The sequence below is a fragment of the Podarcis pityusensis genome, assembly GCF_964106645.2.
Source record: "Podarcis pityusensis genome assembly, chromosome: 3".
Classification (NCBI taxonomy): Eukaryota; Metazoa; Chordata; class Lepidosauria; order Squamata; family Lacertidae; genus Podarcis; species Podarcis pityusensis.
This window is the reverse complement of record NC_138026.1, coordinates 114,629,585-114,650,476: the sequence shown is the minus strand read 5'-3', so window position 1 is coordinate 114,650,476 and position 20,892 is coordinate 114,629,585. Positions and strand designations below refer to the sequence as shown.

The window sequence follows — 20,892 nt, the reverse complement described above, 5'->3', positions numbered from 1 at the left end:
AAGAAGGTGTCACTGGAAGGGTTGCCATATGTCTGGAATTTCCCGGACGTACCGGTAGCTGGCAATCAGTGTCTGGGCAGAAATCTGTCTGGTTTTTCACTTTTTGAAATATGGCAATACTACTGTAGTGTATTTTCTTGTTACCTTTAGGCATGATCCCTAGACTGTTCTGAACATTACAGAAAGGCAGAATGAGTGCGGAGAAGTGTAAAGGCAACCTCTGTAGTCTTACTCAAGAGCCTTGGCAACATTTGAGGATCACCTGCCAATGGTTGATGGGACCAGAGGCAAGAATGGGTGATGCAACAAAATTTAATTTTTACCATTGTATAGTTGGCTAGTTTCCGCACATACCATTCTCCATCCTGATAAGCAAGAGGCAGAATCAAGTTCAATGACACCTTCCAATTGGGTAAAAAAATGGGGTGTGAAGCAAGGGGCAGTGAAATGGGGAGATGTGGTGTGGCCTAGGGAGAGTTCAGAAACTCAGAGAGGACAGGAGAGCCACATTTCGCCCTTTGGCCTGAGATTCCCCACCCCTGCTCAATTCCAGATATTCTCTGAAGGAGGAACTTAGACATTTCCCCCCAAATAGGGCACCTTGTAGTATGAAGTCAGGCTCATCATCTCTCCACTGGGGAAATATGCAAGTTTTCCAAAACCTGGAAGTGTGCATGGAGCTACTCATACACCCCCCCCACCGCCACCACTGTCATTCATCCCTCTTAATTTGTTGACAAAGCAATGTGTGGCCCATTGGGTGTCTTAATAACCCTTCTACTTCTGCATTTCTAGGCAGGTCGTTCAAAGAGATTTCTTGAGCCACTGGTGGGCTATTGAGTGGATCACACTCAGATTTATTCTCTGCTGTGCAGAGGAGCAAAGGCTAATCTAATGAAAGTAAGTTTCAGGAAAGTTGGTAGATTTTGGTTGAACGTTAGGAGAAGCTTGTTAACACTAAGAACAGTTTGACACTGGAACCAATTACATATGATGCAGGGAGCATACTCTCATTGGAGGGTGAACCCGATTACCTCCAAGGCTCCCTCCCTCTGTAAGGAGTGTCAGGCTGTGAGGCCTATTGAAACTGCAGCCCACAGTTTATCTTCTCTCTGTTTTCTTACCTGCTGTTTCCTGGGTTGAGGGCTCTGTATATCTCTGTGAAAGACCGATCCGGCGAGGGTCCTGAGCCTGCATTGTTGGGTACAGAGGCTCTTGATGAATGCCTAGGAATGAATAGCTCATTTGGGCAGACCTTGTGTGGCGCAGGTCGCTTCCTCAGCAGAGCGCTATCTGCATCTCATAATTTACCCTGACACTCAAGTTCCCAATGTCCTCCTTCATTCCCCCTATGTGTGCTATGAATAGCAAGAAAGTGCAGTTATGTTGGAAATTCAGGGCATGGCCCACACAGCTCATGTTTATGGGGCCGCATGCACACTGTTGCCTAGAGTGACTAGCAGCCACAGAGGAGGAGACACCTGTCCCTTTAACCTTAGGATAGAACAGGGGATTTTGGCATGTATGGCTTGTTATTTCACAATGCTGAGGGGGTAAGGAAAGCCTGCCCCTCCAGATCCTGCAGTAGCAATGAGGCACAAAACTGTTCAGCACACAGTTGAGCACCAGCAGTGGTTCGATCAGCCGTGTGGGGGAGGGCACAAGATTAGCCTGTGGGCCAAATGTGGCCCTCCAAACCTCTGCACCTGGCCCTCAGGACTATTTCCAGGACACACACCTCACTGGTCCTGCTTCACACATTAGATTTTATTAACTAACTCTTACTCTGAGTAGACCATTGGAAATTAATGGTCACAGCTAACTTATGTTCATTAATTTCAATAGGTTTTTATTTTTTTGCAGTGCCAGGAAAGCCCTCAACCTAAAAAACGTTCATTATCCCTGGTATAGTAGAGAGTATATCAGACGTGGCCAGAGAAAGTTAAATACAACCCATTAAGAGGATCTAAAAATGTTTAATAAACTTCACTATCATGCCATGCTATTCTGAAACATCAGGTTTCACCCCAAAGCTGATGCTGTTATGCTGCAAAGAGTTTCTTTGCACATCAAGCTTCTAGGCTCAGTGTTTCTCAATCAGGGGATATCCCCCGCCGCTGCCGCCCCTGACGGGGAGCATATGAATATGTTGGGTGGGTGTGCATTTCACATAAATATGTAGAAGATATGTACAAAATTGAGAATAAAAAATATGTAGTGTTATGTTCAAAAGGCGAGAAGATCATACACAGATGATTACTTGAACTGCATGTTATCACAGGTGCAGCATTATTTCACAAGCAGTGCAGTGTTCTATATACACAGCAGTTGGTTGTGCATGGTGTGGTTAATAAGTCACATGCTTAGTTGTACTGTACATTGTCATTAATTCTGAGAACTTTGAACATACCATGCACTGTTGCTATTACATATCAGATATACTCATACGTATCTTTTTTAGCCAGAACCTCATCTATTTCATCTTTGCTTCATCACATCCTTGTAAATACCCTCAAATTACTAATCTATTTTTTTTCACCTAAGGCCTGTTTTGCATCTTGTGTTTCTTCTGCAACCAGTCTGTGGTAACACTCAGCCAATGTTGGCTTATTATAATGGATGTAAAGATAGAAGTTTTCTGTTTGCACAGATTAGGGCTGCCGTATGTCCAGAATTTCCCGGACATAGTCGATACTTGTCTATCAAAAATGCCATCCGGGCGGAATTTTTAAAAAGCGGCTAAGATGTCCAGGAAAACCCAGGCATATAGCAGCCCATATCAGAAGTGTTGATTTTTTTTTGGCGATTTTCCTAAAATATAGGTTTAAAAACTTTTGAAATATGGCAACCCTAGCACAGATAGTCAGGCCTTGCTTTTACTTTTGAGCACATTTGCACTTATGAACCTCTTGGCATCAGCACTATGGGGTTTGGCAGCTAGTAGGTGTGTGTGGATTGTAGCAACGTTATTGTAATTTGGAAACCCTTCAGAGAATTTGACCTTGTCCCTCAAAGCCATTGAGTGTATACTCTCAACACACTCAGTGTCCAGTATTTCATTAATGAAAGCAGATGTTTATATTTTTGCTTTATGGGAGGAGTGCTACACTAAAAGAAGTATAGTGTCCTGATGTAGGGAAGTACTATTCCCACTCTACTCTTCTTTGATCAGACCGGACCTGGAGTACACCTGGAGTGTCCAGTTCTGGGTACCACAATTTAAGAAGGATATTGACAAGCTGGAACATGTGCAAAGGAGGACAACCAAGATTATCAAGGGTTTGGAAAGCAAGCCTTATGAGGAACGGTTGAGGGGAGTTGGGTATGTTTAGCCTGGTAAAGAGGAGACTGGGAGGAGAGATGATAGCCATCTTCAAATATCTAAACAGCTTTCACATGGAGGATGGAGCAAGCTTGTTTTCTCCTGCTCAAGAGGTTAGGACCTGAACCCACAGATTCCAATTACAAGAAAGGAGATTCTGACTAAACATCAGGGAAACCTTTCTGACAGTAAGAGCTGTTTGGCAGGTGCTTCTCCTTCCTTGGAGGTTTTTAAGCAGAGGTTGGATGGCCATCTGTCATGTGTACCCTTGTTGAGATTCGTGCATTGCAAGTGGGGGGGTAGACTAGATGTTCCTTGGAATCACTTCCACTCTACAATTCTATGGTTCTATATAAGGGCAAATATAAGTTGATTTGTCTCATTTGATGGTATTTTAAGACAATCTCACCAGCATTTACTTTAGTAGATCAACTGGGATTTTTAGTAGACTTGAGAACATTGGAATAGGTTCAGTGAAGATTTGTATCTCACTGTCCTTCAGTTTGTCTGGTGGATCTGCTCTATAGGCTAAAACCAAGCAATACAACAGACTGGATGTGGAAAGTGACATAAGATGTGCTCTACCTTCCACTGTGCCCAGAATCCAAAGCTGGTGATGAGCTTACAGTATCGATGCTCACATTAATAATGTGATGGATGGATACACTGGGACCTGACTCTTCACTGTTGAATAAGGAGGGACCAAAGTTCAGCTTTGCATGCAGAAGGTCTGAGGTTCAACTCCTGGCATCTCTGGTTAAAAGGAATTGGGTAGCAGATGCTGATAATGCCTCTTTCTGCCCCAGAGTGATGCTACCAGTTAGATGTTCTCAAACTGCAGTCCATGGACCGCTGGTGGTCTGCAAGCTCCATTCGGCTGTAGAAAAGTTTTTTAACAGTTCAGAATATCTATCCATACTTTACCTTGCAATCAATTATATTTTTTTCTGTTGGAGATCAAGACTGTTTGGACCAGGGCCTTTATCTGTAATGTGGTATGTTCATTACTTGCCACCTGTCAAGTCCAAATATAGAAACAAGTTGAATGCTGAATCTCAAAACATCCATTGAATTAGGAAGGGAAAACTGCAGTTATTAAATTATGAGTAATGTATGTGCTTTGATTTGTAGAAAAAAGGTTTATTAAGTGGTATGTTGCAACACCCCCCTCCCCGTAATTTTCAAGTGACCCACCTACACACAAAAAAGTTTGAGAACAGCTGGATTAGATGAACAAATAGTCTATTGTGATTTCAGGCAGCATCCTATATTTTGTTTATTTAAACATTTATATATCTCTTTTTTCCTCTCAAAGCAGTTTGCAATCTCCAAAAAATAAACCAACCACAAACCCAAGTCCACTTAACAATAAAATATGAAAACACAGAGTAGGACACAGCTGAACAATAAACCAGCTTAAAAATGGAGTTCAGAAACAATATAAAACCTAATACAGAACATAAAAGCACTATTACGTACTAGTAAGACATAAAAACCAACAAGAGTAAAAAAAACCACAGAAATACGAAATGCTAATTTGGGAATTGTAAACAGAGCCCATTGAAATTTTGGAGTGTGCGTGATGTGCATGCTTTGCCATCATGTTTGATTTAATGTCTCCTTCACACGTGCAAGGCACTGGCTTGATGATCGAGTGACAAAACTGGCACGTGTGAACCACTACCAAAGGCTGAGTAATTAGTGAAGAGCGGCCAAGTGGCATTGACCACGCATGTCTCCATGGACCAGTCCTGAATTATTTGAAGTGCATCCAAGCCTCGCCCCACCGCAGCACTTCAACGCCGTTTGCTGCGGGAGCCCCCCAGAAACGACTGTGCAACCCCCAGCTCGGGAGGCGAGTTGGAAGCTGCTTGTTTTCTCGTCCTAAGACCCGGAGCTGAAAGCACTTCTCACCATCAAACAAAGCAATTCTCTCTCTGCAAACTCTGCAACCCGCCTCCGAAAGGTTAGGTCCGGAGGCCACGCTGGAAGTGCTTCTTAGTGAAATGATTGGGAAATCCTGCATGATACAGGTTCGCTCTCAGCCCTGTCCCGGTTTTTTGTTGTTTAACTCCATGCATCTGCCATATATATATTTATTTCCACTTTCTAAATACTGACGTTTAAGGCGCCGTGTGCATGGAGAAACGTGAGTTCAAAAAAAATAGCAATGATGAACGTAGAATCCATTATATGCAAAGCGATCATTGTAGGGAGCACGTTTGCAGCCCCGGCCCGCTTAAGAGATACCGGGAAGGGTCGTAGCTCAGCGGCAGAGAATTTGCATTGGACGCAGATGGTCCCAGGTCCAACCCCCGGCATCTCCAGGTAAGGCGGAGAGTTCATTCTGAAACTTTGGATAAAGCGCTGCCAAGTCAGTGTAGACTATACTGACCAATAGTCTGATATGGATAAATACGACCGCTTCTTGCCACGCGCTTAGGTTGCTATGTTGAGAGTAAGTCCCGCTGAACTCACCAAAGGAAGCCCGCAAAAGATTCCAGCCTTAGACATTTTTGAAAGCTCAGACCTTCCCTGGGATAAAGATAAAATAAGACCCCACAGAATGTAGTGAGTTCGATCAACCAGACGCGCAGACCAAGGCTGTTTGTACAGTAATGACCTGAAAGTGAGCCCTGCGGTGACCAACGGTGCTTAAGCCCCATATATAAGTGCGCACAGGATTGCTGTCTGAATACCTCAAACTGAGGCCTGTTGTGTTCCAATGGCGCTTACTCTCGTGCAAGGTAGGGTTAGGATTGCAGCCTTAACGTGCTACACTTCGGCTGGATCGTGGCAAGAAGACTCAACCAGAGTTTGTCCGCTTTAAAGTCGAGGTCCTAGCTGGGAGTACCTGGTGTGTTTGTGTATATAACTTTGTGTCATTAAAAACTAATAGGAACAACTTGCACGCACACCCCTGTCTGTCTGACCAAAGGTGTTTGCACGTTACATTGAAGGAACACAATCTCTGTACACAAATGGTTGAGGTGCACATGTGCACGGTTATTCATATGCCACCTTCATGGAGTGAACAGTACAGGCAGTATTCACATGTTATCTTTCCAGGAATCTGCAGGTGAACTGTTCAAATCAAGTGTACACTCCGTCGCACAAACACCAAACCCATTGTATCTGTGTTCAGTGCAGCGTGTGAACACGTCTTCTGTCTTTCTATATAGAGGGGTCTCTCTCTCTCTCTCTCTCTCTCTCTCTCTCTCTCTCTCTGTGTGTGTGTGTGTGTGTAGTTTTGAGTCAATCCCCACCCCCCGTCAGGTTAGCCGGTTTCAGAAAAAGAACCTCTATTTTTAAAAATGTAGGCGAGAGAAGAAAGGTTTTTACTAAGGGTATAGCCACACCTCAGATCTAAGCAGGACGAAAGCCCCAGGGTGTCCAGGAGACTGTTGTGGGGAGGGACGGAAGTAAAGGATCTGTAACAGAATCCGCGCAGGCCCAGAGGTGGGGAACCTGTGGCCCTCCAGATGTTCTCCAGCTCCCATCATCTCTGGCGACTGACCTGCTGTCTGGGGCTGATGGGAGCAGGAGTACAGCAAGATCTGGAGGGCCACAGAAGCCTTGGTGTAGAAGGGAGTTGTGCGAAGCTGAACAACAACTTCGCAGTTGTGCGAAGCTAAACAACCACACCAGGGGGAGCTAACGTGGTGTCAGGAGTGCCAGCTTGGCCCCGCGACCGTGGATGCCCGGGGCAGTGGGTGCCATGTAGCGTGCATGGCCCTGGCACCGACATTTGTGGGTGCCCGACCCCTTGTTGTGTGTGCTCGGCTTAGGCACCCAGAGTTGGCACCTGTGCGTGGTGCTCTCCAGGGGTTATGGGCTGCTACTCCCTTAAGCCCCAGAAAGCAAAGCCAGTGCTCAGGGATGGTGGAAGTGGAACCCCTCCCCCCCCCCGAGCCTGGAGGGCACCACACTGACGACCCCCTGATTTCTCTGTGGTGATATATATATAGAGGCACGCTGTGTAAAATCACCGGCTCTTTTGTCTTCGCCACCATCCAGCAACAGCGCCGCCGCTCCAGGAAACTAGAATCTATGCAGCTCACTTTGTTTATTCGGAAGTAAGTCCCTTTGAGTTCCAGGGGGCTTACTCCGGGGTAAGCGTGAGTAAGAGATCCGGGTCCTGGAGCCAGCTGTGGGAGGCGGATCGGAGCCGGCCAGGCCCGGCAACAAATGTTGCCTTTTAGAGGAGGCTTGGCATATGTCTTTTAATAGAGCAGCATCCTTATCCTCGCTTCGCCCCGCCCCAGCACCGAAAGCTCCAGAGAAAAATTGTTCCCCTCCCCTTTCTTTTAAAGAAAATGTACAGTATAGAGGAACAGGCAGGCCGATCTGCTTGCAAGTGATCATTGTTCAGGCTTTTTTCACCCACGCGCCTGCCCTTTTTGTGGGAGACGCAAAGAACATCAAGGCAGCCCTTGAAATGTAGCCACACATGCAGGGGGTTGCTGGTGAAGACTGGCATTTAAAGGGAAGGTTCAACCGGCCGTGTATTCTAACTCGGGAGAATTGGGCACCAGGTTCACACGGGCGAGGAAGACACTGGCCCAGCCACCTCTTGAGAGAGACAGAATTATCTAAATGCTTTCCTTGAGGATATGTATTCTGTACAAATCTAGAATACCAGGGAAGGGTAATTTCCACTTCTCTTATTCAAGGCAGGCAGGATAGTTAGACAGGAAGACAGATGTTGTAGTCCTAGACAACTTACCCCACAGAGCCTCAGTGGGGCTTGCTTCTGGTAAGCAACAAGCATAGGATGGGGTATCAGGCCCATTAGCTTCAGTGGGCGAGTTGAGCACAATTTTTCAAGTCTTCCCACTGAAAACATTGGGATTTAAGAGTGCTTAACTTTGGCTGCACACTTGACACTGTATAATATACATCACACACTGCTTTGTACACGCCCTGGAAGGAAAGGTGTGCGACGAGCTCTGGAATTCAGACTGGTCCCTCTTTAACTTTCCGCTTTCCTCCCTCCTGCCATCTTGAACACACGCTGTGCATGCTTTTTAAAAAACTACGCGCACCCATCTACCCACAGCACGTCTGTTGTGTGCAGATATTGTAAAGGAATACTGTATACAGCAGAACTTTTTAACCTTCAGTCAGATCCGATGCATGTTTACTCAGAAGTAACAGCCACAGAATTCAGGGGAACTTGCTCCCATGATACCCACACGCACATACACATCACTGACCACATAACTTAGGAACGTCTGTATACGCGTATATACAGTGTACACACACACACACACACACACACACGCTTACAAATAACCTGTTATGTGCCCACATACAATGTATACGCCTCGCTCTCGGTTCATTCACAAGCAGTTTTATCTATCGATAGACCCTTCTGACTGCAAAGGGTTCCTACGAATGGATTCTTTTGGGTGTTAATTTCCGAGGAAGTTTCCTTGCGCTTGCGCACATCTCCCCAGGGCGTGGCTACGTATAACTTTTTTGGGGGGGCGGGGTGTCTCCTGTCCCAAACTAGAAAGTGTCTCCTGGGCGCGCCTCACTCTCTTCATAAGATCCCAACTTCCATACCCCGAGCGCCTTTCTTTCCGTTGGACTGCGATCACGCTCCATCACCTCTTGAATTTTGCTCCCCAGGGAACCCAGCTGTTTTAGCAAAGAACATTTGCTTGCCATTTAATCCTTGGGTTCCAATTCCTCCTTCCCCTCCGACAACAGGAAAATAACGCGTTTTGCTGTTTCTTCCTGGATTTAAAACTCGAAGCAAAACACTGGAAAACAGAGGAGGGAGGAATATTGAAGTTATGCTAACCTGTAGTTCTGCGTGAAAGCAAGCATGGTGTTAGGCTGAGGGCAAAATTCATGGATCCTCTCTCTCTCTCTCTCTCTCTCTGTGTGTGTGTGTGTGTGTGACACGTTTCTTGTAGCGGGGTTTGGGTGCGTGGATTACACGTGGAAGGGGCTGGTAGTGGAGGGGGTATGACGCGCAATCTCCGCTGCTTTTGGAGGGCTGCTGACTCTCCCGGTTTACGCTCCATGGCATCCTTACCCGAGGGCAAACCTCCTGAACAACGCGAGGCTTACTTCCGAATAAACGTCAATAGGCTCGGGCTTGTAAGTCTCCTTTCTAACGGATTTAGCAGCTGGACAAGGGTCAAGAACCCTCTTCCTTTGGGCAGACAAAGCGCGCGCGCGCGCTTTACTCGCTAACTGTCCAGAAGGAAATCTGACCCACCCACAAAACCAGAGACGATGTTGCTTCAGATATTTTTCAGCATTTATTTCCAGCCTTCAGAGCGACAAGTGCGAAGGAGCACTTTAAATTTCCTATGCTATTGGCTTGTGCATTATTTGTGCACTGATTATTTTTTAGAGCTTGGTACATAACCCCTCGTTTTGTGGCTCGCTCTCGGCTGGAGATCCTGAGCACTCTTTCTTCGGAGTAAAGCCCTATAGAATCCAACATATTTTCCTTGCCAAGAATGCAGGGTACTTTGGAAGGAAGTCGCACCTGAAAATGTCAATGGACTGTCCGAATGAGCAATAAGCTTAAGGCGAAACTTTTACTTGGAAGCAAATCCCACTGACTACTAGATAAAATGAGCAATTGGGGTTCCACTCTGCGCTTTACCACTTTCGCTGTCCCATAATATGTTTGTAATTTCAGGGTCCTCTCATGTTCCCAACACCTTTCCTGCCCATTTGGTCGAGACATCCCGCCCTTTTCACCTTATACTGTCTAATTCTCTCTCTCTCTCTCTCTCTCTCTCTCTCTCTCTCTCTCTGTGTGTGTGTTTTGGTTCTGACGCTGATGTTCTGTTCCAGCATCTCTTCATCTTGTATCACTGCCTCTCATGGCCTGCTTTGCAGCTTCTTTTTCTTCCTGTCATCTTATCTATCCATCGATTCATCCATCCATCTAACAATTTATCTATGCGCGCGCCTGGGCGCGCGCGCACACGGAGCCATTCCAAGCGGATGTCATTTTTCACTCCCAACACTTCTCGCCTGAGAAGCGCAGAAGAGTGAGGAGGAAGAGACGGGAGAAGCGGGGAGGGGGTGGAAAAGGCTCCTCTGGGGATGCTGACCAGCTTCTCTTTGCTGTGTGCCCTTTGAAAATATAGTTATTTTTTATTATTATTATTAAAAAACCCAGTTTGTTGCTTAAGTGCGCCCCCTGGTCTTCCTGTTCTCAAGAAGGGCTGCAGGGCTGGAGAAGGTAAACCAAGGAAGGCCCCCTCCCCTGCGTCCCAAGCTCAGCCACCGGGAGAATCCAGCCTGTCGATTCTAGGGGGGAGCCGTTGCTGTGCTGCCGCCAGACGCGCTGCAAGGAAGGAAGGAAGCAGCCGCGGTGTAAAGTCACCATCGGCTGGTCTGCTTCCAGTCCAAGAGAGATCTACACCGGGAGTTTCTTCTCGCCCCACAAATCGGTGTTTGTCTGATTTTTTAACGGGCGTAGATGATCCCCCTAGGTTGCAATCCTAACCGTGCCTCCTCAGAAGTAAGACCTATTGAATCTCATGGGGCTCACTAGGTCGGGTTAGGAGCGTAGCCTTATTCGCCTTGTTCACTCAAAGAATGCCCCACTGATGTAAGTGGGAACGCCGGTGATGATGGTGACAACAACAACAATAATAAAAACCTCAAGTAACATTGGGTCAGAACTACAGCATCCATTCCTCTCTATGCGCACTTTGTGAGGCCCATTTAACTCAATGGGACTTGCTTCCTTGTAAACATGCAGAGGCTCAGGCTGCCTGAAGCCGCCATCATATGCACACTTACATGGGAGTAAGCCCACTGAACACACTGGGGCATCCTTCAGAGTATAGATGCATAGGACCGGACTGTCATCATCAAATCTCACATATAACACATGCGTGCTAGTTGCAACATATAAATTCCACAGCCGTCTCCATCTCTTTCCCTAAATTACTAGAAGTTTATACGCAACATTGGATCCGCAACTCGGTGTCCCAGACGGTTCCAGCCCCCTTCATCTCCCCGCCCGCACCCCCCCCCCCCGACTGCAGCTTAACGTCATTATTGACAATTTGGCGTGATAAAACCTCCGCTTACAGCCCCGGCAAGTCGCTCTGTTTCCTTCCCTGGGATACATCGATTCCTTGGAAGCCCCGTCCTTTCCGATGCTTTTCTCTCTTCTTTTAGAGCGTTCTCTAAAAGAGCGTCGATTTTTCCTTCCTCTGACTTCGAGTCCTGCCGGCGTTGGAAGGCAAACCATTTCTTCCCCCTTCGCTGCATCTCTTCGTCTTAACCCGATCAGATTCTGGTTCTGGGAGGCGCAAGTGTGTGTGAGAGGGAATTTAAAAAAGCCTTTTGCAAAGGAGAGAAGCCCCCCCCCCTCTCTCTCTCTCTCTGTGTGTGTGTGTGTGTGTAAAAGTATGAGTCGTGAGCTCAAGCATTACTCTGATCCTAACCACAGCTGCAATCCTATACCTCCTTGCCTGTGTGTAAGTCCCACTCAGTGGTCTGAGTAGACACGCTTAGGATCGCACTGTAAACTATTGGAAGTTAAGCTCATTTTAAATTAGCAAAATTTGCCACTTGAGTATTAAGCTGTGCGAGAAAACAAAACACTTCTGGATGTAGCAGCTCGGGTGTCTCAGATGCAGAGTACAAAGGGGCTTTCCCTCGAGTAAGCAGAGACAGCTTTACAGCCTACGTTTGTGCTGGTGTGTAGCAGAAGCAACTTGTGCGTGTGTCAGTTCAGTCTGCCCGCGTGTCAGCGAACTGCCATCCTCGAATGGGAGTTTGTGCAAATCCTTTGCGTGTGAGTCTGAGCCAGGGATACAGAGAGTTTGCATTAAGTTACCGGAGGGGAGGACGGAGAAGGAGCCATTTTTGCTGTGCCTTTGAACCCATCGTGCTGCAGAGTGTGTGAAACTGGATGCGTGCGTGTTTGTGCGGGCAGAGCAATGAGCTTGCCTATGAGCGAGAGCCTAACGTGTGAATGAGGCAGCAGCTCCTGGGTGACCTCGTGTTAAGAAAGTTAGTCGGTGCCTGGAAGACAGAGGGGCGGTGGCGGGAGCTGCTCCCAGTCTCCCTTGAACTCAATGGGTCTTCAGTACGATTAGGCCTCCACATGCTGGGGGCTGCATGATGGGCACGATCCAGCCAAAGTCTCGAGAGACAAGCATCCACGGAACTGAATTCTTAGGGCACGTTCCTAAGTCAGTGTGCAGCCTGAAGCAGTTTTGAATCCCATTGATGGGCCTGGTTCAGCAGCACGTGCCGAAGACTGCAGCTCCCAAATGCCCTTACTAGTGAGTAAATCCCCTTGAATCAAGTGGGTTTCTTTCTCCACAAACGGGCACAGCCTGCACGTTTTTCCCAAGGAGGCTTTCAACTGCTTAACTTTGGCTGGATCGTGGCCCGTCGGTACGTAGCGCTTTGGGTGGCGCTTGCGAAACGCGCTTTGCCTGGCCAGTGACACGCGCCGCCGCCGCCGTTTTATGCCTCTTCTTAGTTCAGCAAGACTTGCCCAAGCCCTGAGCGGAGTCTTCTCGCCCTTTGATTCTTGCAGACCCGCAGCTTTTTTCTTTTTTGGCATCCATTACTTAGATCCGACCCACCAAGCCCATAGTTCGGCAACACCATTCCTTAGCCTTGCAATTTCCATGCATTTTTGGTGTGCGTGCAACGCATAAAGCTGCAACACCTTTCTTCTGCCCCCCCCCCATCTTCTGCTTCGTATCTGTCCTTCAATAAGGTTGCTTGCTGTTCTCCCCCTCTGCCCCATTTTGAACCTGAAACAATATAATTGGGGGGGGGGGGGAATCACAACGCCTTCTTCCAAAGTCCACTTCCCAGAGTTTACCTTTCCTTTCTCTTCCTCCTTCTCACCCAACCCCTCTCCTCCTATAATTTATATACTTTTCATGAAGAAAACTTTCCCTAAACTTTATCCTTTCCTATACTTGTGGATCTCGTTCTTCCCTTTCCCCACCAAATAAAGGGTTGTTTTCTTTAAAAAAAAATATTTATTTTGATGGAGTGGGGGTCCTTTGCTGACCTTCAGGAGTGCTTCCCTTTCACCGTTCTACATTTTGAATACGGGCTTAATCGCTGGGAGACAGATGCACTCCCCCCTCCTTCGTCAATTTCAACTCCCCCTTGTCTGGTTCATCTAGTCTGCCTCTTACCTTTAAAACGTTACACCCTTTCCCTTCACTTATTAGGTCTTCCCCCTTCAGTGCAATGTGAGTGGAGAATCACAAATGTGATTCCTTCTCCATTTTTTCTAATCTTTTACCTCTTTTAAATATATATGTATAGTAGACACCCTGCTTTTTAAAAAACAACAACACTTAAAACATTTTCTCTTCCTTATACAGTATATATTTGTACAGTGCATTGTCAGGGACTGAAAGACCAGCCCCAGGGTTGCTCCCTCATTTACAATCAGGATCTGCAACCCACTTACTTCAGAGTAATCCTATTGTCTTCCCAAAAGAATGAACCCTCAGTGCTGCTGCTGCTGCAACAGGTCAACTTCTAACTCTGCAACCTGTTCTAACCTGTCTGATATTGCTGCTGCTGCTGTTTTTCTCAGTAAGATTTCAATGCATAAACCCGGGCTAAAGATGGCTGTCACTGGCCTGCGGAGTGGGGCAGATGTGAGTTAGGATGGAGGAGTCAAGAAGGCTGGAAGATATTACGATCCTATGCATCTTTTCATCGAAGCAAAGTCGGCTGTTGTCAGTAGGGCTTCTTCTCAGGCTTTTAAGTATTCACTGGGTTACAGTGTCTACTCAGACGTAAACACCACTGAATTCAGTAGAACTAGCTCTCAGGAAAGTATGTACTATCGCACGGCCTCTCCCTCCCAAGTGGACATTTTAAAGTGTGCGCGCTTTTGTCTGTTGCAGGGCGAGGATTCGAACTCCCTGCTGACCAGGGAGTTTTTATCTCTCCCGTGGGGCACTTCATTTCGCATTAATTCATGCCACGGCCACTTGCTTAGATTTAGACCAATTCCAGGGAGGAAGCGCTGTCTATGGATACGAATCCTGACAAGCCAGGAGGAGCCTCCCTGGTTAGGAGCAGTGTACCTGCCCGATGGAGCGAGGCAGGCGCGCGCCCACAAACACCGGCTCTGCCGTGTGAACTCCCCAGGGACAACCCGCGCGACAACTCTGACATTCTAGGCACGCACTTCGCCCGATTGCCACCACTTCCCCAAAAGCCCTTTTCTTTTTAATTGCGCGGTCAATAGCGAGCAGCAACTCGCTGCGAAAAATATGTTAAAAAGGGGACACCGGCTTGCCGTGGCTTTTGACTTAAGAGATGTTTGTTCTCTTTACGCGCTTTCCCCGCCCCTCTCCCTTTCTAGCTTTTAAATTTCCCTCCTGGCTTAATTTAAAAAAGAAAGAAAGGAAAGAGGCCCCCCCTCCCTTTCTTCCGAAACCAACGTGCCTCCTTTTCTTCTTGGTCACTCACTCTCTTGCTCCTGGGCTGGTGCGCGCCTTTACGCACGCCTCTCTCGCCTTCCCTCTGCCTCTCCACCCCCCCGTCTTCTACCACTCCTCCCTCCGGAGGAGCAGCCGCCGCCGCCGCCGCGTGTGCCTGATGCCTCGGAGGGTAACCCCCCCCTCCCTGGCCATTGGCTTGCCCTGCGCCGGGCTCCCCCCCTCACTCTTTTGCTTGATCATGTCCAGCCCCCGATGACTGTCCATTGGCGTGGCGCAGTCCTTCCCTCCTCCCCTTCCCTCCAGTTTCGCCCTGCCCATGTTTTCTATGTCTGTGTCCATCCAGTCGCTTGACGTTCAAGTTCGTAGGGACGTCACGTCCGCACTTGAACTTGCAGCTCAGGGGGGCTTTTTGCCATTTTTTTCATCTCTCTTTCTCTCTCTCTCCTTTCTCTCTCTCCTTTTTTTTCTCCCTCTCTCCCTCTTGCACAGAAAGGAAAAAAAAGCAAAAGAAAAAAAAGCAAAGCCATGACTGCTATCCCACAATTCATCTTCCCCGCGCCATCTTTGTATTATTTCTAATTTATTTTGGATGTCAAAAGACATTGATGAAGATATTTTCTCTGGAGTCTCTTTCCTTGCTCACCCGGCGCTTCCCGATGTGATCCGAGCGAGAGAGCTCCGCGCGCGCCCGCCCGAGCCACCAACACCACGATGTCTCGCCGCAAGCAAGGGAAACCCCAGCACTTAAGCAAACGGGAATTTTCACGTAAGTAAAACCTTCTCGCCTCCTTCCTTTCTACCTCCCCCTCCCTTGCAAGATATAGAATATATATAAAATAATTACATTTGGTTTGCATTTTGCAAATTCCAACCTTTTGTGCATGCATTTTTTTTTAGTTTTGCAAGGAACACAAAAAGCAACTCACCTTAAAACTCAGCCCCCCTCTTTTTATCGCTACCACCTAGATTACTTTTCAAATAAGCTCATGTTGGCAAGCACGCTGTCTCTCAAAGTTCCGTTTATTTTCTTCTTTCTTTCTCCAGTTGATTCGGCTATATTTTGCCGGAAGAGAGCGCGAGTGTGTGTGTGTGTGCGTGCGCGCGCGCCTGCAGCTTACAAATGAATTGCAACTTAAAGCAAGCGAGCAAAGACACATTTTTGTGTGCTTGCGAGGTGGGGTGGGGGGAGGCGAGCTTTTGAAAAAGGAGGAGGAAAAAGTGAGAAAAAGAGATGTGTACGGTTTGAATCGGGAGTCGATGCTCTCATTTCACACGGGCAAAGAGATCGAGATTAGGAACTCTTGGGGCGCCTTATCATATAAGGAGACATTCCCCCTTTTTTCAAATCCGCTTTGCTCTCTCAGTGGAGCCTCCTTTTTTGTAGACACTAAAAGGTGCAAAAGGGGGACCTTCTCGCTGCTTCTTTTGTCTCCACTGGCGAGATCTGGGGTGGTGGGAGATCGCCCACCCCCACCCTTCGCTGCGTGTCCCGCTCCTTTCTCTCTTTCTCTCTCCCCCCACCGCCAAGCTCCGCACAGCGAAAGGGCAACGAAGAGGGCAGACGTGGTGTCTGTTTTGGGCCGGAGATCGGCTGCTTTTCTCTGCTTCTACCGCCACGATTAAGCTCTCCTTCCTCCACAACACCGCCCCCCCAAGCTCTTACCAACAGTCTTTTTTCACCCCCTCCCTCCCCCTTCCCTCCTCAGCACCCAAACTCCTGCTTTGCAGAAACTTGGGTTTCTGCATGCATGGAGCGAAGAAGGCGAGAAAGATCGCAGCGTGTGCGTGTGTGTGAGAGAGAGGAATTCCCTTCCTCTCCCTTCCTCGTACTATTTTTTGGAAGATTTTCAAGAAAAAAAGAAAAAAAAAGTGGAAGTGGATTTTGATTGGGAAAAATCTCGTGTCTGAATGTTTACAAGCGCCTCGTGTGCTGCGGAGTCGCTGCCAGGAAAACAGAGCAGGAGAAGAAACGGCTTTGGAAAAGGGGGGAAATGAATACAACGTATACGCAGAGAGAGAGAGAGAGGCGCACAAATGCAAGCTATATAGATTTTCTGTTTAAAAAACCCAGAAGGCTAGATCCTGTTGTCTCTGATCACAATGGGAAAATGATTACCAAATAGTAATAATAATAATAATTAAAAACCAACCCAGTCTTAGACAACTCAGTACCAAAAGGGTTTTTTCGCCCTCCTATTTTTTATTTAAATGCTGATATTTATTTAATGGTGTGGTGTTGTTTTTTTTGCAACGCACAGGCTTCCTTTCTCCCAGCCAAGCGGTGCACAAAAGCTTGAGCCGTGCTTGCTAGCAAACACAAAAGGGAAGTCTGGTCTGGACTTGAGATGGTTGGTTGAAGGCGGGCTGGCGAGGTGTGGGGGCTGGGGAGAGAAGAGAGGAAGAGATGAAATGTACAAGTAGTGTTTGCAAAAGAGAGAAATTTGAATTTTATTTTTTTGAAGGCAGGGGAGATGTTTTGTTGCCCTTTCCTCTTCTAATTTGCAAGATTAAAGTCCCCTCCCGGGATTTTGCAAAAGTTTGTATTGTAGCCTCCCCCCCCCCCGGCATAACCTCTGTCTGAATTGCAATGCAAAGTAATATCGCTTTTGCGACACATACGCTTAGTTGAAGTGACCCAGCGATAGATTTTAAAAGCAACACCCCCTCTCAAATTGCATGGGTTAAAGAAGATGTATTTTAAGAGCTTCTCCGCAGATTATTTTTCTATCTCACACCCCCTCTTCTGCTGATTTCTTACATTTTTTTTTTAAATGCAGAACGGTGCGTTGTGTGTTGCAACATAACTGTCACACTTTAGGACGTCCTATCGCCACCCAAACACGTTGCGAGATTCTCCCTTCCTTCAGCCAAACTGATAACCTAATTTGACTCTTTATCTCCAACATACCATATTGGGAGTGGGGGGGTGAGGAAAGAAAGAGCAAAATGGTGCTGGGGGGGGACTCTTCCCCCGTGGAACCACCCCCACTTCAAGATTTGCAAACTAAACCCCCAACCTTAAATCCCCTGGCTTCCCACCCACACCAAATTCCTAGAGATCTTAACAGTTTAAAAAAACGAATAGACACGTACACAAAAATGCAACCTGTTTGTTTGTTTGTTTAAATGATATAGGGGAGTGAGAGTGTTTTAGGGGCACTAAGTACAGTTGCTATGCAAGTTTTGCTTTTCCTGTCCCCACCCCCAATTCTGAGCCTTGGGGCACAGGGTGGAATAGGAGGAGATGGGGGGGGCGATCTGTGTGGGAGTGGAGTTAAAACAATTCTTTGCCTTTTTTAATTTAAAAAATGCAAGTTTTGGCCACTAGGAGGCAGAGTCAGATCAAGAAACCCCAGCGAACTTGAACCTGATCCGATTTGCTCCCATCTTTTAATTTTCTACATTTCTCGTTTGGCAAAGGAAGAAGGTGTGGGTGGGGTGCGCGTGTGAGTGTGTAGAGATCCCCCCCTCTCTCCCTCCTGCACCCAATAATTCCACCCCTCCTTCTTTGTCTTTAGTTTTTATCTTAGGGCAATGCTTAAGCTTCCAAATTGCACCTTTACAAGCCGTCCTCCTTCCAGAATATATCTGTTAAAAGCTTTCATTCTTCCTGTGAGACCCACTCCCACTCCAGAGAAATCCTCCCGCCGCCTGCCCACGTTAAGAAAAAACAAAAAACGGCGAAATTAAAAAGAGGGAAATAGTTGATCCTTTGACACTTGGATTTGCCCTGTCATACCCTCTTATTAAACATGTCCTATATAAAACACTTAAGTACAGAGCAAGCAGTGTGAGACGACCCTCCCCAAGACATATGTTAAAATCTTTCCCACAGATGCACCTTAGATTGCTAAAGAAGGCAAACTCTGCAAAGATGCCAGGATGTTTTCTTCCCGGCGACTTTTTGATTCTTTGGCCTGACTTGCAAGAGCATCTGCTTTTGTTTGGGTGGCTTGGTGGGGATCTGTTATCCGCCCCCTCCCTTTCCCCGGACCCTATTTGAAAGCTGATCGCTGCTTTTGAAAATAAATAGAGCTGGGTTTTTGTTTTTAAAGTAGATCCAAAAGAGAACGGCTGGCCCCAGTCAAGGAGGCCAGGAAATACCTTGGCTTGTCTTGCACGTGTTTGCAGATGAGGCTTCCCTGCCTAGCACTTCTCCCCCCTCCCTATTGTGTTTTCCGCTCTTTCCCAAGTTCGCTTCCAGATCTCTGTTCACCTCAATACTACACGGTCACTCCTTTTCTTTTTCCATGCGTGTTTTAATTCATCCTCCTTCCACTTCTCCAGCTCCGCTTTAGTGTGCTTCTTCAAACCACTAAACTAATCCTAACATTCCCTTGGAAGCAAACTTGAATCTGGGTGACCGAATTCTATTTTTATTTTTATATATATATTTGTTTAAAAAAATTTTTTGGAGGGTGCTATGTGTTTAGTTTCTCTCTGTTGTTTCTGGTTGAGGTTTCATTGTTCCTTGTAGATCCATTTTTTGAAAATGAAAGACACATTAAAAAAAATAAATCAGGAACGTGCCCTCTTGTTTTTCTTTCCTCTTTTTTTATCCTCCTTTCTGCTCTTTGGAAAGAAGTGGAAATCCATGGCCCCGTGAAATACTGAGGTATAATAATAATAATTAATAATAAACAGCAGCTAATATACCTATTTTTCTTGAGGATCCATTGATTTGAGCAGAAAAATCAAATGCACAAAATATAGTGGAAGTGGTGGTCACTGGAAAAAAAGAACTAGCATGCAAACCAGGATTAGCAGTAACAATAATAATAATAAGTAATAATAAGTAATTAGGTGCTTGTGTTTTGCACCTGGTTTCAAATAACAGCAATACCATGCTTTCTCTGCTTTAGGAAAGCTTTTGGAGCAAGCTCTGTGCCAATCCTGTTTCAAACACTACGCTATCATTCTTCTTAATTAGCAATCATTTATGTTAAGAGCACCGAAAAATATGTGCAGGGTATGGGTTTTATATCTGTACATTTGAATATCTTGTTATTTTCAAGAACTTTGCCTCCTATAAAATTAATTGGCTGAATGCAGAGGTGTAATCAACGTTTTTCAGCTGCCTCTTCATTTACTGGTTTTGATGAGAATTCAACCGGTTTCATGGGCTTCACAAGAAATCTCTTTTGATGCCCATTATTTAGCATGATTTTTAACTGCCTGGAAAAAAGGTTCTGTCTCACCTTGCTAAACCATATTACTAATTTCACAAGCACTTCAGGCCTAAAATATTGCAGTTTTTTCTAATTGCTAGGGAGAAGTTGCTGTCACTGAGAAATATTTAGTTGTTCTGACATTTTTGCTGCTTAGACTGTGCTCTGAAGTTTGCAACTGGGTTGGTAGTGATGGTGATTATTTCAAGTTTTAAGTGTCTTTCAAAGGGAGAACATGGCCTTGTGTTGATTGCCACTTTGTAAAAATGCAGCCTGATAATCTTTCTCCTGAAATAAAATAAAAATCGCAGATGTAGAAACACCCATATTCTCAATTTTCTCTCATTTGGACTATTAAATACTAACACACATGATTATGTCACTGTACTATTTATGTCACTGTACTATTTATGGTCAAAGGATCTGATATGAAACCTCTGTACAGGAGAATTTACAGTATAAGTAAAAAACTAACCTCTATATTTCTGTAATTGACCTTATCTTAAATTAGGAGCAAAGCTTGAGGCAAAATATGTATATAGAGAGAGACTGTATCTGTAGGGTACTATTTGGAGTCCAGATATGAGGGCTGCAGTCTCTTAAAATATGATGCTATTCTGCATGGTTGGGAATTACTCTTGATTCCCCCTTCTTCCAAATACTCTGCCTAGATAGGACTGAAATAAATTTAACCTGAGTGTGCTGTAATTTTTTCATGCACTTTATCAAAATCTGTTCCAATATGGTGCAGTCAAATTAAAAATCTATTTTTTGATTCTCTGTGGCTTTAAGTTCATTAAACATGAAATTGGCCGCATGCTAAAGAAGGTCAGGCTGATTAACTGTTGAGGTGTTGCGTCCTGCCACACTTTCCTTAACTAGCTGCGTTTGATATTTTGTAAGGACACAATTTCATGTTTGTAGTTGTAAGTCCTGGCTCGTAGATCCAGAGAAATACACTCTGGACTAGATT

At 46.0% G+C, this 20,892-nt stretch overlaps 1 protein-coding gene and 1 long non-coding RNA gene across 4 annotated transcripts in view; one reads left to right on the top strand and one right to left on the bottom strand.

Annotated features, from left to right (window-relative positions):
* BCL11A (BCL11 transcription factor A) overlaps positions 1 to 20,892 on the top strand; it is a 251,485-nt gene that overhangs the window by 81,126 nt on the left and 149,467 nt on the right. Inside the window, exon 1 of one of the 3 annotated variants that reach the window (XM_081000940.1) lies at positions 14,873 to 15,517. The exons of 1 other annotated variant lie outside the window; for it this stretch is intronic. In XM_081000940.1, coding sequence (XP_080857066.1) covers positions 15,463 to 15,517 — 55 coding nt within the window. In that variant the 5' untranslated portion in view covers positions 14,873 to 15,462. Of the gene's footprint in view, positions 1 to 14,872; positions 15,518 to 20,892 lie in introns of those variants that run through there. One more of the 3 variants, XM_081000938.1, reaches the window with a different exon arrangement.
* LOC308474735 lies at positions 1,957 to 17,065 on the bottom strand. The gene is made up of 2 exons (XR_013984908.1): positions 15,678 to 17,065; positions 1,957 to 4,337 (listed from the first exon to the last, which is right to left on the bottom strand). It is a non-coding gene; the product is annotated as an uncharacterized lncRNA (long non-coding RNA).